The 22,558-nt window shown below is 32.2% G+C and overlaps 1 protein-coding gene across 1 annotated transcript; it reads left to right on the top strand.

Moving 5' to 3' along the window:
- Positions 1-14,735: 14,735 nt before the first annotated feature.
- On the top strand, positions 14,736-15,104 carry LOC115875276. The gene has a single exon (XM_030890696.1). It carries the CDS (start codon positions 14,736-14,738, stop codon positions 15,102-15,104), a length of 369 nt encoding a protein of 122 aa, XP_030746556.1.
- The last annotated feature ends 7,454 nt before the right edge of the window (positions 15,105-22,558 follow it).

The following is a 22,558-nucleotide window of genomic DNA, read 5'->3' as shown; positions in this document are numbered from 1 at the left end:
CAGCGATAATCAAAAACTAAAGAGGCAACAAAGCAATGAGATTTTTGAATGTCCGGAGTGCGGCTTTTCTTGGAATGTCACGATACATCGACCTGATTTTAATTGTTTTAATTAATAATGTTTATTTTAAGAACATATGTAGGTCGACGTATACGTGAACGATTCCCTTGTGTGTACATCAAATTGGCTTAATGAAATGTGATTTTTCCCTAATTTATATAAACCCAAGTAATAGATGTCAATATTTAAGTCTTGAAAATATATTCTTAAATTTACATAAAATCTAAATAAATAAAACAAAGTTGGGTTAGTTACATCATTCCTAACTCAAGAACGGCTGGACTGATTCAAAGAAAAAATAATAAAAAAATTATAGGGGTGAGTCACTTTTGAGATGCACCCGGTAGGTATAATGTTCTGCAAATTTTGGTACTTTAATTAAGTAAAAAATTTACTATTCGGTATATTATTTTTTTGGAGTCGTAATGACGCATGACGAGTAGAATTTTCGACCATTTATCATACAATAGTTTTCAAAATTGGCGGTTTTTTAAGCATTTTGATAAAAATACCTTTATTAGCTATTAGCTTATTTTCTTTTGTACATATCAACATAAAATCGAATATTTGTGGTCTTTGCTTGTCATCCTGCACGTATCGTAATATCATTAACGGTTGTACCTACTATGTAGTTGTACTGCGACGATGGCGCACCGAACGCGTTCTAATCAGCTCTAATTATTAGTCTGGGGAAAATACCTTGGGCTCTCCTTTCTGATTAGTCTTCTCCCACGTCGAGTTAACGCCGTGCGCTAGTTTTGTTCGTAATATTGCCGGATAGAGATAATTTTAGTCTCGCTCTGTAATTAACTGCTCTCCAACTATAACGGACCGATATTCGTCAGACCGTTTATAGTCTAATTTTAGTTTATAACTTCAATCGTCTTGATTAAAGATACTTTCAGAATTCAGTGAGCAATGTACGATTAGAAACTTTTTTGGAAAAAAAAACTGGATTAGTTCTTTAATTTTAGATTAAAAAAATGCGGGAATCCTTGGTTTTGCGCGGGGGTTACGTTCCTTGAAAACACAGCGCAAATTAAAACCGCGTATATTGTATATAAATATTTACATAAAATCTATATTAACAATACATTACATAACTATATGAATTATTAAGCACATTGGTACTTGTATTGTATGTGAACTTTATACCTATACAAAGTTGGCAACGCCTGGCTTTGGGTGCTGATTTTCGTGTACAGTTCATACGAAATAAACTTTCAGTCACGTGATTAAGCTTGACCGGTACAGCGTTGCCCACCTCTATATTTTCTATTAATCAAAATTTTTTAGGAGACAAAAATAAATTAATTATAAATACCGGGTGCGTCTCAAAAGTACCCTACCACTATTCCCTACCACACGTACTCACCCCTATAACTTTTTTATTTTTTTAGATAAAAAAACGAGATTTGGTATGTTAGTATATGACATAAATTAGGATTGATTGACGTCTTCAATTGTTTATGGTACTTCCTGTTTCACCGGAAATGACAACAACTTTTGATTTTTAAATAGCACCCTTGGTATTTTTTTACTTTATTCGATAGACTACTACATTCTGAATATAATGATATATCATATGTCAACTTTTGACATTCTCGCTTAATAAAAAATCGTATTTTAAAATTCACTTTATAACATTTTAAAATCATCACTAATTCTTAATCGAGGAGCCCTGGAAAAATAGATTTGATCGTCTAATGTTTTTGTGTCTTGTCCTGTCCAGTTGGAAAATGCTCAAATCGTATTTTTAATCTTATCTCAATTTTTTCAAATGGAACGAGTGTGGCTCATTAGCATATTTGAAAAATGAGTTTTTTACGAATAATTTGATACCACACACTTGGTATTTCGAGTCAAATTTTCGTTACGAACCGCAAGTTATGATTTCAAATTAACCATATGCGAAAATGTCAAAAGTTGACATATGATATATCATTCTATTCAGAGTGTTATTTTCTATGGAATAAAGTAAAAAAATACCGAGAGTGTCATTTAAAAATCAAAAGTTGTAGTCATTTCCGGTGAAACAGGAAGTGACCGAAAACAATTGAATACGTCAATCAATCCTAATTTATGCCATATACTAACATACCAAATCTCAGTTTTTTAACTAAAAAAATAAAAAAATTATAGGGGTGAGCCACTTTTGAGATGCACCCGGTATATAAACAGTTATTATTTACATAAACGAAACTTACCTTTTTTACATCACTTAAAGGACATAAAGGGCCATTACTACCGTTTTCCCAATTTATTATTTTCCCATTATATTACTACCGTTTCCAACCAAACCAAACCAAACCGTTTTCCCAATATTTCCAAATATTGTAATAAAGTTGCGATGAATTCTTTTCAGTTATTAAGTACACTTTGCACTAAAAGAGGTTCTAAAAAGAACAATGTTCGACTGCAAGGTCTGCTAGTAAACATTTTTAAGTATCACAACCACTATTTATTTAAAACAAAAACTCGTAATACAAAACTAAAGTGCCAAAACGAATGATAATGTCAAGAAATAGATAAATAAATGAGGCAACTTGATATTTTTTACAGCAGAGCTACCATCTGAATCCCCAGAGCGAAATTTAAATTCCAGTTAGTCAGCTCAGCGCCAAATATGTTTATGGTTGGCAATAATGAATTTAAAAATCGCGCCCTGGATTACGTTTCTTATATCAAATAACTCCCAGACACCAAATTTCATCCAAATATTGACGTTACTTCAGAAATTATTTGGAGAAAATCGAAATAAAAATGAAACTTCTACACCCTGAATCTCCGAAACAAAGCATTATAAAACATACATTTATACGAACCTTTTTGTTTATTTTTGTCTGCAGAATATGCTGGCGAAGTTTCCGGAATACAGTTTGGACCACCCTGTTTTATAGTTTTATAGATATTTTTTGCTTGAGACATTGCGTTACCATTCTACTTTTAAAATGTGACCTGAAGTATTTCTAACGTAGAATAAAATAATTTTTACTAATTAAATTTATTCACACATAGCGTTATAAAAATAAATTTCACAATTAATATCTCTGTCATATTCTTTATTCAGGCTTCAAGCTTCAGGGCTGAAAATTGCCCAAGTTTATTGCTTTAATTAAAATTTTAACGGCAGGTCAGCCCGCCGCATATTTAAGAATAATTAATTCGTTTGGATTTTTTCAGGATAAAATCAAATATTTATTTTAATTATTTAAATAAAATTTTAATAACCGGTTACATTTAATAACATAAATTCGACTTATCCAATCAAATATATAAATTTTATAAATAGGATGTACTTCAATTATTTATTAATTAAAATAATATATTAATACTAGCTGATACGGCAAACGTTGTTTGTCATATAAATTATTTCTAAAATTAATGTCATCCCTACTCTGTGTTGTTCAAGGTCAGAAGTGACACCGGTAGACGCCTGGCGGGGATAACTGATCAAGTGATAATTGATCAGTTATCGATCGGGGTTGAAAATTATTAAATTACTGATATCGCGATTAAAAAATAGGGGTTGATGGTAGAAGGGTGAAAATTTAGGGTTGTACAGGGTGTCCCACTAAGAATAGCTCTCGGCTGTATCTCGGAAAGTATTAGTCGGAGGGCTTGCGGAAAAAAATGTTTATAACTAAAGAGACTATGAGAAATTGCTGGAAATTATTTTCAAGTTTGTAGAACGGCCGCTAGTGGGCGTAACTGTTATGAAAAATAACAAAATGGTATTTTTAAGAAATTTTGCCTAGATACGATGTACTATAAATAATAGCTTCATAATCTTTAGTAAATTTAGGATTTTGTTTGTTGGAATCATTTTCTCCTATCTGCTAAAATAAAGTGGTGGGGGAAGGTTAGATCCCTTTTTTTAAAATGTTAATAACTCCGGACCTGATGATCGTAATCCAACAAGTGAGAGCTTGTTTAAAAGAGCGTTTCTTACTCTATATTATACCACATAAACACTAAAAATAAGCTCTTGAACGTAGACTGTCTTACAATTTAACAAACATTACGCGTTTTTCAAAAAAAAAAAAATAAATAAATAAATGCGATAGTATACGTAATTTTAGCTGATACTAAAAAGTAATAAATTAAAATACTCGTAAGATAAAAAAGATTATTTTATTAAAAAAATCCACAATCCGCAATGTACCAGAATACCATAATACTAGGTGTATTAATATCTAATAATTAAGATATCAATGAGAGTAAACAAGAAAAGACGCCTCAGTGAAGGTTCATGGTAGGGTTTGGAAGAAAGTTGCTTTTAAAGGGGTAGTTTAAAAATCAAAATATTATTATATCAACATTTTGATAGTCTCAGCAGCGATTTTTATCTTTTGATTGCTTTTCTAAAAATTCCTTTCTTCAAAACGCTGCTAAGGCTATCCAAATGTTGATCTAATAACACTTTGACGTTTATACTATTATGTCAAAAGCAACTTTTTTCCAAAGCATGACTTCACTGAAGCGTCGTTTCTTATTCATTGTCATTGATATCTTAATTATTAGATATTAATACATCAGACATTATGGTATTCTGGTATATTATTCTTTATTCTTATTATTATATTCTTATATATTATATTAGTATGTCGAAGCTGTAGGTTCATTTGCTTTGGAGATAAAAAATTAAATGCAAAAGGTCAGAAAATCCCATATTATTTAAATGGGAAAAGTATCATGATTCCGGCACGGTTTAAATTAAAAATTAAGAGCTTGTTTACGTTGGATAATTTTTTTAGAGCAAAAACTAAAATTTCAGAGGGCGGCAGCAAAAAAAATCAACTTGGGAAATAACGGACACCCTAATACCCATTAGTTGGTTTGAAATAGTATCACATTATTAAAGTAGGCATACTTAACAGCCTCACGATGAAAAACTGTAAATATTCAGAACAATTAGACGGTTTCGCTCGAAAAAGGGAAATTATTCAACTTAATCTTCTTAATATTTCCAACTTAAAAACGAAATCCTTGTAAAGTCTCCCAAACAAAAGGTGATTAGCTAAAGTAAACGTAACTCCTTGAGTAATTAATTTTCGAGAGTTAAATTCCGCGGCAGAGGAAACTTACCTCCTAACAAAATACATTTCTTTTGTTAGAAAAGAGGGGTCTGATTCTATTTAAAGCGCCAAGTGAGGAGGAGGAGGTAAATGGGGGATTGTAGTCTCTGTTCTATAAGCCGTTCAAGTCAATTCCGCTCTTTTTGCTTGTGAGCTTCGAACAGTGAACGCAGTCCTTTATATCCTAATAGTTTTAAATGAGTTTAAGCATTATAAAGGAATCGAGTGGATTATAGCAATGGAATTTATGCCATTGTTACGATAATTTTGTAATGATACACCGCCATTAAGCAAGGTATATATTTAAGATGTTTTTGTCTCAGGGTTATATCTAATATATAAAATTCTCGTGTCACAATTTTAGTTACCATACTCCTCCGAAACGGCTTGACTGATTTTGATGAAATTTTATATGTATATTCAGTAGGTGTTTAAGAATAGATTGTTATCTATTTTTTATATCCCTAAGTGATAAGGGTGGTTCACCCCATTTTTTTAAATTTTTTTGGACAAAATTTTTCATTTTTTATGATGTGGCATTAAAAATTCATACAACCCTAAATTTTCATCCTTCTACCATCAACCCCTATTTTTTAATAGTGTGATGTTAGTAATTCAATAATTTTCAACCTCGTGAATAAAAATTATCGTTGTCCCATAAAAATATTTATATGGCAAAACAACTTTTGCCGGGCAAGCTAGTCTAATATAGCGGGTGCGTCTCAAAAGTGGCTCACCCCCATAACTTTTCTATTTTTTCAGATAAAAAAAAACGAGATTTAGTATGTTAGTATATGACATAAATTAGGATTGATTGAAGTAGGTACTCAATTGTTTTTGGTCACTTCCTCTTTCACCGGAAATGACTACAACTTTTGATTTTTAAATGGACACTCTCGGTATTTTTTACTTTATTCCATAGAATGTGACACTCTGAATAGAATGACATCCCATCTCATCTTATCATATGTCAATTTTTGACATTTTTGCTTAAAAAAATCGTATTTTAAATTTCAATCTAGAGTGCCATGGCTGTGTTAAAAACATTAATTTTTAATCAAGGGGCTAACATTTTTGCATATGGTTTATTTGGAATTGTATCATGCACTTATTTGCGTCGTTATCGAAATTTCTATCATGCGCGGTTCATAACGAAAATTTATCTTGAAGTACCAAGTGTGTGGTACCAAATTATTCGTAAAACATGCCTTTTCCAAATATGTTAGTGAGCCACCCTTGTTCCATTTTAAAAAATTAAGATATGATTAAAAATACGATTTGGGCATCTTTTAACCGTCCAGGGCATGACACGAAAAACATTAGACTCTATATATAGAATCTATTTTTTCAAGGCTCCTTGATTAAAAATTAGTATTTTTAACACAGCTATGGCACTCTAGATTGAAATTTAAAATACATTTTTTTTAAACGAAAATGTTAAAAGCTGACATATGATATGTCATTCTATTCAGAATGTCATTTTCTATCGAATAAAGTAACAATATACCGAGGGTGTCATTTTAAAATCAAAAGTTGTAGTAATTTCTGGTGAAACAGAAAGTGACCAAAAACAATTGAATACGTCCATCAATCCTATTTATGTCATATACTAACATATCAAATCTCGTTTTCTTATCTGAAAAAATAAAAAAGTCATAGGGGTGAGCCACTTTTGAGACGCACCGGTATAAAATTTTCGTGTCACAGTTTTAGTTACCATTCTCCTCCGAAACGGCTTAACCGATTTTGACGAAATTTTATATGTATATTCAGTAGATCTGAGAATAGGTTGCTATCTATTTTTATACCCCTAAGTGATAAGGGTGATCCACCGCAATTTTTTTACACATAACCCTAAATTTTCACCCTTCTACCATCAACCCCTATTTTTTTAAAACGAAACTAGTAATTCAATAATTTTCAACCCCACATCATATCACAGTGCTACATGCTTCTTCCATTCACATATACCACATCCTCACACACTGACAATAAGTTGGTAATTTTTTTCTACCAAAATATCCTGGGAATAATTTATATGGCAAAACAACGTTTGCCAGGTCAGCTAGTTATTTTATTAAAAATTTGTAATAATGGTTGATTCAAAGTTTCAAGTATAGGGAAATTAAAATAAAATTTAAAGAAGGCGTCCATTCTTCTCAAAGATACCTGGTTCAAATTAAAAAAGTAGAAATAGCCGAGATTTTGAGTCTTCTTTTTTTCTACTTTTTTAAATTAAAATAACTTTCGTTGCACATCAGAATACGACCACCAGCAAACTCCATAAGACGACGCATGGTGTCATTAATGACGTGCGACGAAAGTTGTTCCAATTTCCCTATAGAAAGATATAGGTACATATATGTGAAATTATATTTCATTATGGGTATCATTAAAATATTATTTCAGATTTTTTCGAAGGGTTTATAATAATTCATTTCGCTTAGTTTTAACTTACTGCAATCTCTCAAAGCTGTAGTGGGTCTACTAACACAGTATTTCAAGATTAATATCCATTTAGGATTAAAACGAATTTCTCATTAAACCAAAACATACCAAGTGGTACCCATTGCGATAAAAAAAGTAGTACAACAAAATATGATTTAATCTGCTGGTAATAAAATTAAAAAAAACTTGAAAAATTGCCCATTTTTAAAAGGTAGGTAAATTTTTTATACCTAACCAATTATTACCAAATTCATGGTAACGCCTAAAAAGTTAGGTGGCATAATAATTGTATTGTTCGACGATATCCACTTCTCGATATCCTTATGGAGGGGTTCTATCTGGGAATACTAATTCTTGTACTACTTTTTTTTTTACCGCAATGGTACATCGTTGGAAACATAGGAAATAGCATGCAAATTTTTAGCTGTCCAGATATTGGCTACTCTGTTAATTTTACAGCGATGTTGTAAATAGGTTTTTAAAAGGTTTGCGTATGCTGAATACACATGCCAAATTTGAACAACTTAGAATCAAGCCGATTTTAAGTAATTTAAGAAAAATTGCATCTATTTTTAAATTAAAACTGAACAGGTAATAATGCAAAACCAGGAAAATGCCAACGTACCTTAAGTTGTCATCCTATAATTTTGTCAATGTCAAATTGTGTGTTTTAAACGTTAGGTTTTTGCCTCATTTCAAGCAGTTTTAAATTACAAATGTTTGTCAAAATCAACCTTCACCATACCTTCACTCCTCACTACTGTCAGCATATCCTTCAATGTAAGCTGCCAATGATTTGTAAATAAAACAGTTCATTATAGTTTTTTTGAAGAAATCTTACATTAAAAGCTTAATTAAAGATTCTTAAATGGGTGTGTTATGAGTATCCTTAATCAGTATATTGTTTTGACCCCGCCCAGCACCCCTATTCGCTACCCGGTCCCGTAAAGTTGAAAAAATACTTAAGGAAACACAATGTCTCTCATCCTCCAGTATATCTGCAATCTCTAAGGACAATAGAATGTGAGTATATAAACATTTTCTCATATAATCCAAAAATAGCCGAAAACCGTATATGCAACAATTACCAATTATTATTACAAAAATACCTTTCGGGGACACTAAGCGTATATAGGTACGTACTACCGTATGATCGAATAAAAACGGCGTCAGCGATGGCTATGAAATGACTATCGATGAAATTTATCCATATAATTTTACATACATATAAAATGACAGCGATCTTCATTTCATACCCATCGTTGACGCCGTTATTATTCGATCATACGGTATAATATAGTAGTGTAGATAGCACAACAGATTACACTTGACAATGATAAAATTATAGGTTGACATCTTAAGGTATGTTGAAATTTAGCATTATAACATTGTTCCAAAACAAGGCTTCGAATAATTGTTTTTTATTATACAGGGCGAGATACAGGGTGTCACTAAAATAATTGCAAGTATTTTAAGGCGTGGTAGATCTCGATAAAAGAAACATATTTTCTCTTTATCGTTTTTCAAATAAGTTCAAAATAACGGAGTTATTTTACTTTGAAAATTTCCAAAAAATATATTTTTTTGCTAAAATTTTGAGAACCACTGGATATTTTTTTTCTCTTAAATTTAATCTACTACCTATGTTGCCATATTATCAAGAAATTATGTTTTTTAACTAAAAACTAAAAAAATTTCCAAAAATTTTTTCAAAAAATTCCGAATTTTCAAAATTTCTTTTTTCGCGAAAAAAAACCTCATAGGCGTGTTTCTGGGGTTGAACTAAACTACCAGTTAAAATACTTGCACTTATTTCTGGGACACCATGTATTTCTACTAAAAGACTCAAAACCAAAAAAAAAAAACAATATACACATACATACAAACATTTAGAAGGATTTTTTTTAAAAGTGTTTAACCAGAAGTTTTTCAATAAACGTTTTTCATCAATTTCGCTGTAAGTCTCTATCGGGCGATTGCGATTTTCTGTTTGGCCTGAGGCTTCTTCAAAATTAAATTTCATTTTCGATTCCGGCTTTTGACAGAGAGTGTGGAAGAAAAAGCGTTAATCCTAATGGTGGCTTGCGCAGATCACAATCCCCCTTTTTTGCTTAACCGCTTTAAACGATCAGTCGAAAAGTGGGTCGATTTTTTATATAGAGAGAATTAAATCAAAATATTGTTAATATTATCTAAAAATATAGCTTTTCATTGTATACCGGGTGATAACAAAATTTTTATATAAAGCGCCCTTCAACAGTTTTTTGTTAATGAACATTGAAACTAATGATTCATTGCTGATTTACATGAGCTAAGTTACCTGGAATGGGAAAATTTTCTTGCTATATTTAAATATGTTTCTATTTTTTTTTTGAAAATAAACATATTTCATGACGTGCGTTTACTGAACGACTTTAGCTGTCCCTTAAGAAGATCTATTAGTTATTAGCCCGCAATTAACTTTTCCCGAGAGGTACGTTATACCGGAGCAGGGCCACCCTTATGTTGTCTAGTTTCCGGGACGTAATTCCCGGCACCTGCCCTAGTACCCCGTATTCCCTCTTTCGCCTGGTCGGCGACTCTACTACTAAAATAGAACCCCTATCTACACCTCGGAAGGACACGCTACACCGGAGCAGTTGTCAGGCCACCCTTATGTTGTCTAGTAAAAACTCTAACGTGATTGGTCGGGCTTAATAGTTGTCTGCTAGGGCTAGACACAAGTAAGGTACTCGACTGGCGCTCCCCTCCACTCAGCCTGCACTAGCAGAGTAGGGCGATCTGCGCGAACGGTTCGATTTCTCGCATTAAACTATAGCGACTAAAATCGATCAAACAATATGGCAATTAAATATTTAACTTATTTAATTCAACAATCGGAACATTCATTACCATATTGATTTAATAATTAACAATAAAATACATTGACTGTCATTATTAAAAGAAAATGAAGTCCTTATTATTTTAGTATAATATTAATTAACACAATATACAGGGTGTCCCAGGAATGAGTGCAGAAATTTTTATGAACTTCATTACAATACATTCATGATTTCCAACACAATTTCATGCTTCTTCAACTAATGGTTTACTGCCGACACGGATAGATACCATCCTCGTCAAAACGATCCGATATTGTACAGTGTTTTTCTTATACTTAGTTAATTCCATATACATATAACTTAAAATATACTCAGTGTTCCCTATTTAACCCCGTGTGCTGTTTCCGTGCCGTAAGACAACGTAACATAACTCAGCTCCATAATGCTGCATAAGTCTATTTCACCCGGATATGGATTGAACTGCGATTGCGCCAAACTCCGATTGATTGTTGTTTTAGTTCTGTTTGGTTTACTTTTTATTTGTGCGCGTAAAAAAGTGATTTGGTTTAGTTTATTGTTTCCAACTATTTTTTGATATTTTTTTTAACTCCATGATAATGTGTTATAAATAATAAAAATAAAAATAAAATTGAAGGTTAAGTGAAATGTCAGTCAACCACTTCCCTTTAACAACACCGACCAATGAAAACTTCTTCAGGTAAGGCATGCGCAGTTAAATGAATATCCGGGTGAAATAGACTTATGCAAAATTCCATATTTCTTTTTCACTGTTTGGGCTTCACTTTTTAGAGATTAGGCTGAGTATAGGTAGTTATATGTATATGGTTAATTCTAAATATTTTTTAAATATTTTTATGAGAATAAATTTTTGCCATAATACATTTATAAACTCCAACCCGATATTATGTATGTAGAATGGAACAAGTTATAACTCATCATACAGTCTCAGGGCTTTGACGAAAGCCAGTATCTGAGACGGCTCCACAGAAGCCAGCTTTTTATCTCCGACATCAGCAGTACCAAAGTTTATGGCACGAACGGTTTTTGTGTCGGCGCACTCAGTAAGTAATAAGGTGTTCTGGTGTTTCCCCATTTTCTCCACAGAATCTGCATTCGCCATAGTTCCTAAGCTTCAATCTACAGAGATGTTCGTTGAGGAGACAGTGTCTTGTTAGAAACCCTGTGACAATCCGAAGATTATTTTTACTTAAATCAAGTAAAATCTTTTGATTTTTCTGATCTGATTTTTCTCGTGGTAAGTTCTCAAAAACTTTTTTGAATATATTAGAGCGTTGGAGGATTCTCATTCCACGTTAGGAATGGAGTCTTCCTTGAGTTCCGCTTTACCCGATATCAAACTTCTTCGGCTAAAGATTCATTGTAGAGATGAGCAAAACTGCAGTCGCAATTGAAACTGCGATTGCGATTTTTAAATCACAGGGACTGTAACTTGCGATTCCGATTTAATATTTACCAAGCCAAATTATACGTAAAGAAATGCTTTTTCTAAAAATGTCAATGCCAGTAAGCCACCCTCGTTCCATTTGAAGAAATTGAGATATAATTAAAAATACGATTTGGGCTCTTTTAACTAGCCAGGACAAGACGAAAAAAAAGAAACAATAGACGATCAAATCTATTTTTCCAAGGCATCTTGATTAAAATTAGTGTTTTTAACACAGGCATGTTATTCTAGATTGAAATTTAAAATAGGATTTTTAAGCGAAAATGTCAAAATTTGCCATATGATATGCCTTTCTGTTCAGAATGTCATTTTCTATCGAATAAAGTAAATAAATACCGAGGGTGTTATTTAAAAATCAAAAACTGTAGTAATTTCCTGTGAAACAGGAAGTGACTAAAACAATTGATACATCGTCACTCCTAATTTATGTCATATACTAACATACCAAATCTCGTTTTTTATCAGAAAAAAATAAACAGTTATACAGAACTCTTGAGAAACACCCGGTTTATTATTGATTGTGGCCCTAGAAAATAATACCTTCTCTATAAATAAATAATATCAGAGAGAAAATTCAATCGCAGTTTACTATAAAATGCTTCAATAGGCCACAAAATTACATTCGCAACAATATCGCAAATCGCAACTCCTAAAAATTCAAAATCGCAGATAGAAATCACGGTTCCAGTTTACAAAATCACATTCACAGCTCTAATAATACTGGTTGCTTAAATTAAAACTCTGAAATAGAAGAAATCCCAATCGCAGTTTCCTATGAAAGCCAATCACATCACTATGAGAGCCGACACATGTCTTCTCCATCAAATGGTTCGATATTCGTTACATTTTATTTTAAATATTTTAAATATTGTTTTGGAAATTACTTATGGCCTTAATGAATTTATAAGCTCTCTAACCCGATATCATGATACTTTTTCAGTACCTAATGGTTCACTGTTGATGGACACATACCATCTTTATCAAAACGACCCGATATGGTACAGTGTTTCTATTAAAGTTAATTCTAAATATTTTTGTGAGAGAATAAACTTATAACGCTAACTATAATCATATTATTTAATATTGATTTATTTCTAGTTTATAGTACTATCACCAATAACCGGAGCGTATATAATTTGACGTGAGCCGTTATTTATTTCTAATAAATTAACTTGGAGCGTCAACTTCATTACATTCCAGCGATATATACCGACAATGTTCTTCATTTTTAAACTGTAAAACTTTTATTAATGGTCTCTCGATCTTTTAGATTTTTACGGTCTATGGAATTCCAGAATAGGAGACGTAGCTGCGGACTTCTATGCTCTATAATTAATTATTGCCTTTTATAAGCGTGTAAGAATGTACGAACGAAAGTTAAACACTATTTGTCTACAAATAAAAGGGGTATATAAAGCTTTTTAAAGGTAAGAAACCTTTTTTTAACATACGTTATTAGATCTTCTATTGTGTATTATTTATAGTAATGTTACGTTTTTTTGTGGGTATAGGTTGCAAAATTTAAAGTCAGATTAAATTAACGAAATTTATTTACAAGAAAGAACGTCAACGATTTTTATACAGTATGTCCCGGGATTGTGTTTACAAGAGGAAATTTATTTTTATTATTGACATTTTGGGAAAAATGCATTCTTCGTAAAAAAAATTACTTACTAAAATGGTTAATCCTTTATTTAACATTACTAAAATAGTTATATTTTTCCAAATTTCCATGCCGTTTTAGAGAAAATTAAGAAAAACATGAAAATATAGCTTATTCTTTTATAAGTCTTAAAAATCAAAAGGCGTTTCTATGGTATATCAATTCGATTTCATACTTTTTTGTTAATTTTGATTAATGTCATATTGGGTGTAATTAATAAAAATAAGCATTTGCTTTTACTACTATTTTCCTCAGTAAATGCTTGGTTTTATATTAATAAAAAGAAAAAGCAAATTCTTTGCAATGAGCAGTTTCTGATGCCTACTAGCATAAGTATTTGCACGCACATAGATTAATAAAATTAGGAGTTTGCTAGTGAAAATAAGCAAATGCTTTTAAAAATATAAGTCTGTCTATTTAGTTGGTTTCAATTATCGGTTTGAAATGTTGAATCTTTTACGTTCTCAAAAAACATACAAAGTAAGGCGGGAGGATCCCGAAATCGTTTTCAAAAAGTTGTTTAGATTTACCCCTCAAAGTGTATCCTGGCTGAGCGAACATTTTTTGGAGAATGAAGAAACTCGCGGTGGCGCATTGGACTGAAGAACTCAAATGAACATTTTTCTAAGATTCGTCGCTGATCCAGGTAAAAAATAAATCATACACAGTGGAAATAGAGAATAAGCAATTGCTTATTGCAATCAATAATTATTGGAAATCATTTTTAGGATTCCAAAGTGGAGTATCTGAAAACAGGAGTATCTCAAGGGACGGTATCACTAACAGTTAAATATGTAGCGCAAAAAATAACAGAAAAAGCTGCTGTTTGGATTAAATTCCCTTCAACTATTCAGGAAATTGACACGGCAAAAAATGAGTGGTTAGAAAAATACCAGTTTTCTACAGCAATTGGCGTATTAGGTTGTACCCAAGTGAAAATAAAAAAGGTTGGGATTCAAAGGCATGGAGGTGAATACATCTGCAGAAAAGAGTTCGATAGTATAAATGTTCAAGCCACCTGTGATGCAAACGAGGTCTTTACAAGTGTTAGCGTCGAATGACCAGGATCAGTACATGATAGTAGAATTTGGAGGAATAGTGCAACTTGCCGAACACTCAGAAGATTTGACAATGCGATACTTCTAGCTGACCAGGGTTATGGTATTGAAAACTGTGTAATGACACCTTTTGTCAATCCTCAGACTCCAGAACAATTGGCTTACAATAACCTTTTTAAAAGAGAGAGGGTAATTATCGAACGATGTTTTGGGCAGTTGAAGCAACGATTTCCAATATTACAAAACATAATTCGATTATCACTTGCTTCAGTTCCAACAATTATTATTGCATGTTTCATATTACATAACGTAGCAAAATTTCTGAATGATGATGCACTAGATGATGTCGATGATGATGAAAATAATGAAAAAGATGGCGAATGTGGAGAAGCTGAAGCAAATGAAGATGATATAAATAATTTTAGATTATTAGGGCAAAATAAAAGAAACAGATTGGCTGAACTGATATATTCCCAGATTATAATTTAAAATACTTTTTTTACAGAGAATAAAATAGTTCTTCACCGTCTGTTGATATTTTGCTTGTCACGCCGGAGTTTTCTCCCATTTCTCGACGCAGTTGTTTATTTTTGTATCTGAAGTAAGACAGCTGTTCAAGTAGAACAAGGCGCTGCAGCTCAGAATTGGACAATTTCTTTGTTTCTGTAGTTTCGGTAGAGGATGTTGCCGATTCTCTTTTTTCCTTGGGACGTTTCGGGGTTGGCGGTGGAGGTTTTGGCATCACAACTTCTGGAGCTGATGATGGACCTGCTTCTATGTGACCAGGAGTTTTGTTGAGCACTGGGTTGTTACTATTCGCTCCGTTCATAACGGCAAATACAACTTGCTCGGCAGGACTCGATTTTTTTATTTCCAGTACGGTTCGTGTCTGTTTTCTTCTTAATGGCAGCCTTCAAGTTATTTATCTTCTTCAGGATATTTTTTACTGCTATAAATTTTCCGTATTTAGTTTCTAGTTCGTTCTTCAATGTAAAAAAAAAAAAAAAATAAATGTTTATTTTTTTTTTCTATTGCGTTATTTTTCTGCGCTTTTATCGATGGCACTTGACTTTTATTTATAATGACTGGATGCTCTTTTAAAAAGTTAACAATATATGGAAGTTTACTATTTTCACTTTCATCCAATTCAGAAGATGAAGACGACGACATGATTAGAAATATATTTCACAATTGTTAAATTTTAACCTCCGAAAATAAGACAGGCCCATGCATATATTGGCCTAGAATGTTTACTTCTTGACGACAAAATTCCAAAACACGAATAAAAAAGATAAATATGCATTTGTTATTAATTTTAGCTCGTTTCCATACAAGCATATCCTTATGGCAAAAGTATTTGATTATTAATATAAAAATAAGGATTTGCTTGTACCACTAGCATTTGCTGAAAAGCAAAACCTTTTGCTTAGAAGTAAATGCTTCTAAGCAAATCCTTATTTTTATTAATTCCACCCATTATTTGCTGTTGTTAAAGTACCATATTTGTCGATAACTATCATCACCCTTTCCGTAGCATTGAACTAAAGAAATTTTATGATTCTTTAACATTTTAAAACAACAAAAAAATTATGTTAGTTAAAATTCTATATGAATAACAATATATCAAAGGATGAAATCGAATTGATATTACCATAGAAACGCCTTGTGATTTTTAAGACTTTATTAAAAATCAACCATATTTTCATGTTTTTCTTAATTTTCTCTAAAACAGCATGGGAATTTGAAAAGGTATAAACAGGATTAACCATTTTAGAACAAGCAAACATTTTTCAAAAAGATGCATTTTTCTCAAAATGTCAATAATAAACAAGTGTTTCCTTTTGTAAAGACAATCCGTGGACATACTGTAGACGTATCTGTTTAAAAAAAAACTAATTTGTTCTCGAATAGTTGGATTTAGATATTTTAAATAGCTTTTTTCTTTGTACTGTGTGTTTTTTTGCTTCAGACGATGCCGATGGCAAGAGATATACTTCCCCAAAACGTTAAGAATTTTTTTGTCCGTTAGGCAAAATTGTTTATTAGTAAACCACTGTTGACAATTAGTCTCCGTTGGATTATCGCAGCAGTGCTTACAAAAAATAACAATCTTATTTTGTAGAGTTTCTTACAGTCAGTGGCGAAATATCTAAAGGTAAAGGACTTTTTTTGAAGAGATGAATCCGCCACAGAGGTATATATGTTACTGTAAATGTACGAAATGCGGTAAAACCTAGGATAAGAGCCCTAAACCTAGGATTTACCAATGAATTAACACTCTCCAAATAACCACGCTAACCAAGTCAAAATACATTTCGGACATTTACAGTGACATATACATTTTTAAGAAAAAGAAACACATTTAATAAAACTTAACACTAATGAACAATTAGAACTAATTTATTATACAATACTTACAATAATTATTAATTACTACAATAATTATTTATGTCCGATGTCTTCTTTTCATCTGTCGTTGTATTTATCTATTGAGAGAAGGCGTGTGATCTCAACATCGGTTTTTATCCGGTATCTACCGAATCTAAAATTGGTGTTGTATTTCAAACAGGTGTAGTCAAAACCGGTATTGAGATCAACGCCGGTTTGTGAACTATCTTATATCTCAAAGTACCTACCTACTTTGCTTAGAAGTATCTTGTAACTTGTATTTCAGAAACTTTTTATGAGGTATCTTGTACATCTCTGATAAAATGAAATGCAAATAAACGTATATTTTTTGTTTGAGTATATTCTCACTAATTAATTATAACCCATTCAATAAGCCGGTATTCTAAAGTAATTAAAATAAACAAATCCCGAACCGACAACGGTCAATTACCGCAGACCGAGTCTGATTATAAAACTTCTCTTTTGAAAAGAGAGTGAAAGCTTCAAATCTGAATTTAATATACAAGCCTCTTACTCGCTAAATACATGAAAAACCGGTTTGGTTTGTTGGATGGTATGTGGTGTTTTGATAAACACCACATAACACCCAACAGGTCTAGATGCTGGGAACGGGGAGTCGGAGACGGGCGACGAAGCTGGTCTGCACCAACGATTCGCAGCTATTTGGATTGCTCTGTGGAGATGTTTCTTTGATTTTAAATTTAAAAGAAGTGACTGTTTGACCTTTAAATACAAAGTTTTTATATCCTTTACTTTGTCTTTTGCTATACCTAAAATAAAATGCAAATAAGCGTATATTTTTTCTTTCAATGTAAATCCAACCATTTTTGTTCGAGTATATTCTCACTAATTAATTATAACCCATTCAATAAGCCATTATTTTAATGCAATTAAAATAAACAAGTCCCGAACCGACAACGGTCAATTACCGCAGACCAAGTCTGATTATAAAACTTCTCTTTTGCAAAGAGAGCGCAAGCTTCAAATCTGAATTTAATATACGAGCCTCTTACTCGCTAAATACGTGCATTTCAGACGGTCCACAGATTAAAACCGAGAGATCCCGGTAATATTTCGCCTGGTCATTACATCATCGCTGAGAGGGCTGAGCCGGGGCTTACCATTAACATATTTAATAAGTAAGTTGAGCCCTCCGACTTAATAATACGCCGTTTTAAACAATGCCCCCGGTCGATGGTGTAATTTTGCATATTACGACGGCCGCTTTTTGAAATAATGGCGCCTTTTTTCTTATTCTTTTTTCTACATTCTGTGTTCACCAGTTAATAAACTATACATTTTAAGTTATTCTAGCTTGCCTAAAATATGTTCTCTAAATATGTCGTCAGCTCTTAGGCTAATACATTTTAGAATAATGGTGTATAGTATATACACATCAGCAATGAAGAATTAGCTGCGGAAGAATGATATTTGGGTTGAAGGTCGTGCAGGTCGTTTAACCTAACCTCCATAAAACGCTCTCAAATACTGGCTTTTGTCAAAACCTTGAGACTGTTTGACGAGTTATAACTACTCAAGAAATGGAGACACAATAGATCTATAAGGCCGCAGTGATTAACTTCCAATTTCAATAAAATTTACAATCTACACTATATAGATTAATAAGTTGCTTTGTTTTAAGTTTTTTTGTTGAATTTTACGATTTGTTAAAAATAATTTATGGATGCAATAAACTACTGTGAGCTTTATTCATACATCGAACCACGAAAAGTATAAAACGACAAGCTCTAACATCGCGAGAAAATGCACTAAATTATCTAATTTCTATTCCCGTTAATGGAATTGGAGTTTCTTTTAGCTAACAACAAGAAATGGACAAAAAAGAAGGCGTTTTAATGGACACAATAAATTTCCTGAACATCCGAATCTGTTGAACTCTGTAGGACAAATAGGACAGAAGGGAACAACCTATCGAACAATTCCAAAATCTATAAATAATAAATGGACTCGTTAGAAATATAAATGAACGTTCTGAATTAAATGTCATTTTGTTGCCTGACGACTATAAATATTTAGTTTTTGTTGGACAGTGTTATACAGTTTCTATGAGAAATTAATTCGGAAGAAGAATCATTTGCATACTAAATTTGTAGTTTTTAGTACTTTAAATTATCATATTAAATTAAAGTTAAAAAAATAACTGTCCGTAAATATACAGGCTGTCAAAAAATAGTGTATCTAACTATGGTGGGTGATTCTACAGATAAAAATAAAACAAAATTTTCTTGAACATAAGCCTTAAAACGCTTATCGAAGAAGTTACAGCCTTCGAAAGGGTAAATAAAAATAATATATTTTTTAAGCCAGTGGCACAAAAAATGAAGTTTTACGGATTTATTAACGTCCCTAAAGTGTATCTCTTTGGCCGCTTTTTTACTTTACGGCCGCTTTTGCAAACAAAGTCATTATGATGGTAGCCTACTAGACACATTAAATTTACTTATTTAAGTTATTTCCACGTCCTATAATAAGATTGTCAAATTATAAAGGCGGCCTACTAGACACACTTGATTTGCATATTTTGATTATTTACCCATAAAACAAAAGAAAAGGTTCCGTTGCTAGGCTATTTATTTACAAGCTTTCCGTTTCTATCAGTAAAATGAAATTTAAAATAAATAACTAACAAATAATAAAAACCACATTATACGCTTAGATTATACGGGATATACTGTGATTATACTGTAAATGCAGTTAAAAAGAAAATATGAGTGACAGTGATAGTGACAATCCAGCTAAAATTTATAACCCAACTTCTGTTCTGTTTAGTATAGTAATTCTGTACACATCTTTGCTACTTTATAATACAGTTTTCATTTGGTTAATAAAAATTTGAATCTAATCTTCCAGTTTCGTCTTTATTTAGACACAAAATTGTAAAAAAATTGTTACCTACGTCAAAAGACGCTCGCTTAAAAAAATTGTGTGCACCTCGGCCGTATGATCTTTTTTGTCCTCAACTGAAATTTGATTGGTGTCGGCTACGCCTCGGCCGCAAATTTCAGATTCGGCCAAAAAAGATCAACTTTACGGCCTTGGTTCACAAATAACTATGTATTGTTTATTTTTAGGTACATTGGTTAACCGTTTTTCATTAATAACCGTAATTTCATGACCCTTACACATATTTTAATGCCAATGCAAATGGCGATAGTGTAAAATCTTGTAACAAACCTGAAAGGGTACTTTCCATTAGAGTAGAGAGTACTACTGGTGGTACCACTTTTATCCTTATACATACAGTAATTTCATCAAATAAAAATTAAGGCTAGGACTTTTTTTTATATAAAAAAGGTGCTCTTCGTTTAGTTTGAAACGTTAACAACGTTGAACGGAAGATATTTGCGTTAAGATGCATTGATTTTATCATTTTATCATTTCACCCATACTAAAATAGATGCATCGTAATCTTTAGACTCAAATATCTTGAAAACGAAGAGCACCCTTTTTACGTAAAAAAGATCTAGCTTTTTATGCCATTTGTTGAAATTACTGTTATCTAAGGATAAAAGAAGTACCGTCAATAGTACTCTCTAATCTAATCCCTAATGGAAAGAACCCTTTCTGGGCTGTTACCGAATTTTGCACGATCGCCATTCGCTTTGTCATTAAAATATGTATAAGAGTACCAAATTTCAGGAGAAATGGTTTACCAATGTTCTTCAAAACAAACAAAATATATTATTTTTATTTAATCTTGCGAAGTCTTTTATTTAATCTAAGTTCTTCGACAAGCATTTTATGGCATATGTTCATAGGAACTTTTTGTTTTATTTTTATCTGTAGAATCACCCACCAAAGTTAGATATACTATTTTTTGACACCCTGTATTAATAAAATTGATCGTATAATAGTAATAATAAAATTGAACCTAAAAAATATTTTTATGGCTAGATAGTGAAAAAGCGGGACTCTAATTTTATTCGGCGGGACTGGTAACCCTGTAACTCCCTAATTATTTTTTACCAAAAATATATCACGTTTAGCAATAAAATATATTGTTATGTTACTCATTACCTTAATACTAGAGCCTAGTTGACAAGGTCAAAGTGTACTTGGACCAAGTATACTTGGATGTTGCTACAAAGCATACTTACGTGGATGTTGAGCCCGTCTCACTTTTACGCTGTTTGTACGGTATCAACTGTTTTAAAAGTAAAGTAAAGATATCAGTTAACGTCTTCTTTTTGCTGCCAGGGCTAATCTGGACGGTGCTTACTTTGTTTTACGCGGAATTCGAACCGCGGTCTTCGGCCATATCATGGTCAGTGGCCTACCGACTTGGCAAGTATCTAAATTGACTCTTACTCACGAGATATCCGATCTCATCCGGCCTAGAACCGGCGTGAATGAGCAGTGTGTGTCAATAGATTTTACACTTTTGCCTTTTTTTGGACAACAGCACGATACAGAGTTTTGAACCGGTCACCCGTCCATCCGCTAGTATCTTCTTACGTCGCTTAACTTCGGTGTTCTAATGGAAACCGGTGTTTCGACGTAGCTGGGCCGTTGCCCTTCAACTGTTTTATCAAATTCGACTTGGACGACTTCGTAGCTCCCAAGTAAAGCCGGTTGACACGGGCAAAGTGTATTTGGACCAAGTCAACCGGATGCTGCCATATAAATATACTTATATGGATGTTACGCACGCGTTATCAAAGTCGAGTTGGAAGTCTTAGTAGAATCCAAGTAAGGTTGGCAGTAGCCTACTTACTTTGATGCAATTTTGATGTTAAAAAAACCTTTCAAACTCGATTTTAACTGGCCACTAAATACTATACTTGGCCCAAGCAGGTACACTTGAATCCTGTGAACCTTTAAAGAAAATTTGAAAAAAGGAAGAAATAATTTTACAAAGTTGCATAAATATAAGACAGCAGCAAATATAAGCAGCAGGAAATATTCTCTAAAAATATTTTCATATTTATTACAAAAATACATATATTAATATATTTTGCATATTTTATACCCTCTGCCGTATCGTCTTGATATATTTCAAGATCCACTAATATCTTGAAAATATTTCTTTCACAATCAATCCTCTATTTGCATTTTCCATTTTTGTATCTAATACCTCATAATTGCGTATAGAAAATATTTCATATTGGAAGTATAAATTCTCGTAGATATTATTAAGAACCAATATTATACCGGGTGCGTCTCAAAGTGGCTCACCCTTATAACTTTTTTATTTTTTCAGTTAAAAAAACGAGATTAGGTATGTTAGTGTATGACATAAATTAGGATTGACTGACGTATTCAATAATTGTTTTCCTGTTTCACCGGAAATGATTACAATTTTTGATTTTTAAATGGCACCATCGGTATTTTTTTACTTTGTTCGAAATATGATAATGCAACACTATGTATTTTTTGGAATGTTAATAACATCGACATAATAGATTTTTTGAATAATAATAATATTGAGATAATAGAATGTTGACATATGTCAACTTTTGACATTTTCGCTTATGGTTTATTTGAAATTATAACTTCGTAACGAAAATTTGACT

This window comes from Sitophilus oryzae, unplaced genomic scaffold, assembly GCF_002938485.1.
Source record: "Sitophilus oryzae breed Bouriz unplaced genomic scaffold, Soryzae_2.0 scaffold_1360_pilon_pilon, whole genome shotgun sequence".
Classification (NCBI taxonomy): Eukaryota; Metazoa; Arthropoda; class Insecta; order Coleoptera; family Curculionidae; genus Sitophilus; species Sitophilus oryzae.
Note: the sequence above shows the minus strand (reverse complement) of the source record. Positions and strands in the feature narration are given on the sequence as shown.